This window comes from Bos mutus, chromosome 20, assembly GCF_027580195.1.
Source record: "Bos mutus isolate GX-2022 chromosome 20, NWIPB_WYAK_1.1, whole genome shotgun sequence".
In the NCBI taxonomy this organism is placed as follows: Eukaryota; Metazoa; Chordata; class Mammalia; order Artiodactyla; family Bovidae; genus Bos; species Bos mutus.
The window spans coordinates 41,818,895-41,820,946 of record NC_091636.1 but is presented as its reverse complement, the minus strand read 5'-3'; the positions used below and the strand labels follow the sequence as shown (position 1 = coordinate 41,820,946).

At 47.6% G+C, this 2,052-nt stretch overlaps 1 protein-coding gene across 1 annotated transcript; it reads left to right on the top strand.

The window, feature by feature from the left end:
* Positions 1-331: 331 nt before the first annotated feature.
* Positions 332-1,368, top strand: LOC102287368 (Golgi phosphoprotein 3-like). Its single transcript, XM_070357808.1, has 2 exons — positions 332-345; positions 859-1,368. Exons 1-2 carry the CDS (start codon positions 332-334, stop codon positions 1,280-1,282), a joined length of 438 nt encoding a protein of 145 aa, XP_070213909.1. The 3' UTR covers positions 1,283-1,368.
* Positions 1,369-2,052: the final 684 nt, after the last annotated feature.

The window sequence follows — 2,052 nt, the reverse complement described above, 5'->3', positions numbered from 1 at the left end:
CAACTTTTCTATAGATGTTAAAAGTATTCCTTTAAAAAATGTATTAAATTTATTAGGGGACTTCCCTGGTGGTCCATTGGTTAAGAATCTGCCTTCCAATGCAGGGGACATGGGTTTGATCCCTGGTCGGGGAACTAAGATCCCACACGCTATGAGGCAACTAAGCCTTCACGCTACAACTACTGAGCCCGCGTGCCACAACCATAGAGAAGCCGGAGCGCTGCACTAGAGAAGCCCACGGGCCACAGTGAAGACGCATAACAGCCAAAATTCTTTTAAATTAAAAATAAATGAATCTCTCATTTATACTTTGGGTATTTTTGACACCGTTATGCTGACAGAAAGGTGCCAGAAGTTATCATTTTACAATTTGACTCATATCGACCAAAACTACTAGCAATCTGTTCCAATTCATGTATTCGAATACTTCATTCATTCTCTTTTTCAAATATTTCTTGAGCAAATACTATGTTCCAGGAAATAAACCTGATGCCAAGCCACAGAGATTAATAAGATATGATTCCTATCCCACAAGAAATTTGCTTTCTGGAAACACAGACTGTCCTAGAACACTTCTTAGCTTCTAATTCTCTGAAAGCAAACCAGCTACAGTGAACACATTTTGCTATCCCTATGGCAACCCACTCCAGTATTCTTGCTGGGATAATCCCATGGACAGAGGAGCCTGGTGGGCTACAGTCCATGGGCTCGCAAAGAGTTGGTCATGACTGAGAGACTGAGCACGCCTTACAAGTACAAAGACTGAGACATGCACCCCTTACAAGTACAAAGTACTTACAAGTACAAAGAGAATAATACCTGAAATTCCTCCCTAGCTTTTGAACTCTTTTGTTTAAGTGAGACGTGGAATCCATTAAAATTGCATTATCAGTTAAGAAACGTGCGGGAACGATTAGCTAAAAACCTGGTGGAAAAGGGCGTACTGACGACAGAGAAACAGAACTTCCTCCTCTTTGACATGACGACACACCCCCTCACCAACAACAGCATTAAGCAGCGCCTCATCAAGAAGGTGCAGGCAGCCGTTCTCGACAAGTGGGTGAACGACCCTCACCGCATGGACAAGCGCCTGCTGGCCCTCCTCTACCTGGCCCACGCCTCGGACGTCCTGGAGAACGCGTTCGCGCCCCTGCTGGACGAGCAGTACGACGTGGCCACCAAGCGGGTGCGGCAGCTCCTGGACTTGGACCCTGAGGTGGAGTGTCTGAAGGCCGGGACCAACGAGGTGCTGTGGGCGGTGGTGGCCGCCTTCACCAAGTGACCCTGCCCCGAACCACGCGTCCCCCTTCTCTCACGGGAACCAGTCGATCTTCTTCTATGGACTTCTGGGTTTCTGCAGTCTGTACTTCCCACACTGTAATTGGCTTTTGTTTCATGAAATGGGGAGGTGGCTTTTCCTCTTGTGGGTGTGTGCATGCAAGAAGCTGCCGGTATGAGAGACCTTTCCGTTAGGTTTAGAAAACAGAAAGTTTGACTGCCTTTTGGCATTTCATTCCTTCTTGAGTTCAAGAGTTGCCATTCTTACTGTAACAAGTTTTGGATTTTCGTTGTGTTTACTTTCAGTTCAGTTCAGTTCAGATCAGTCGCTCAGTCGTGTCTGACTCTGCGACCCCATGAATCGCAGCACGCCAGGCCTCCCTGTCCATCACCAACTCCCAGAGTTCACTCAGACTCATGTCCATCGAGTCCGTGATGCCATCCAGCCATCTCATCCTCTGTCGTCCCCTTCTCCTCCTGCCCCCAATCCCTCCCAGCATCAGAGTCTTTTCCAACGTGTCAACTCTTCGCATGAGGTGGCCAAAGCACTGGAGTTTCAGCTTTAACATCATTCCTTCCAAAGAACACCCAGGGCTGATCTCCTTCAGAATGGACTGCTTGGATCTCCTTGCAGTCCAAGGGACTCTAAAGAGTCTTCTCCAACACCACAGTTCAAAAGCATCAATTCTTCGGCGCTCAGCCTTCTTCACAGTCCAACTCTCACATCCATACATGATCACAGGAAAAACCATAGCCTTGACTAGACGAACCTTT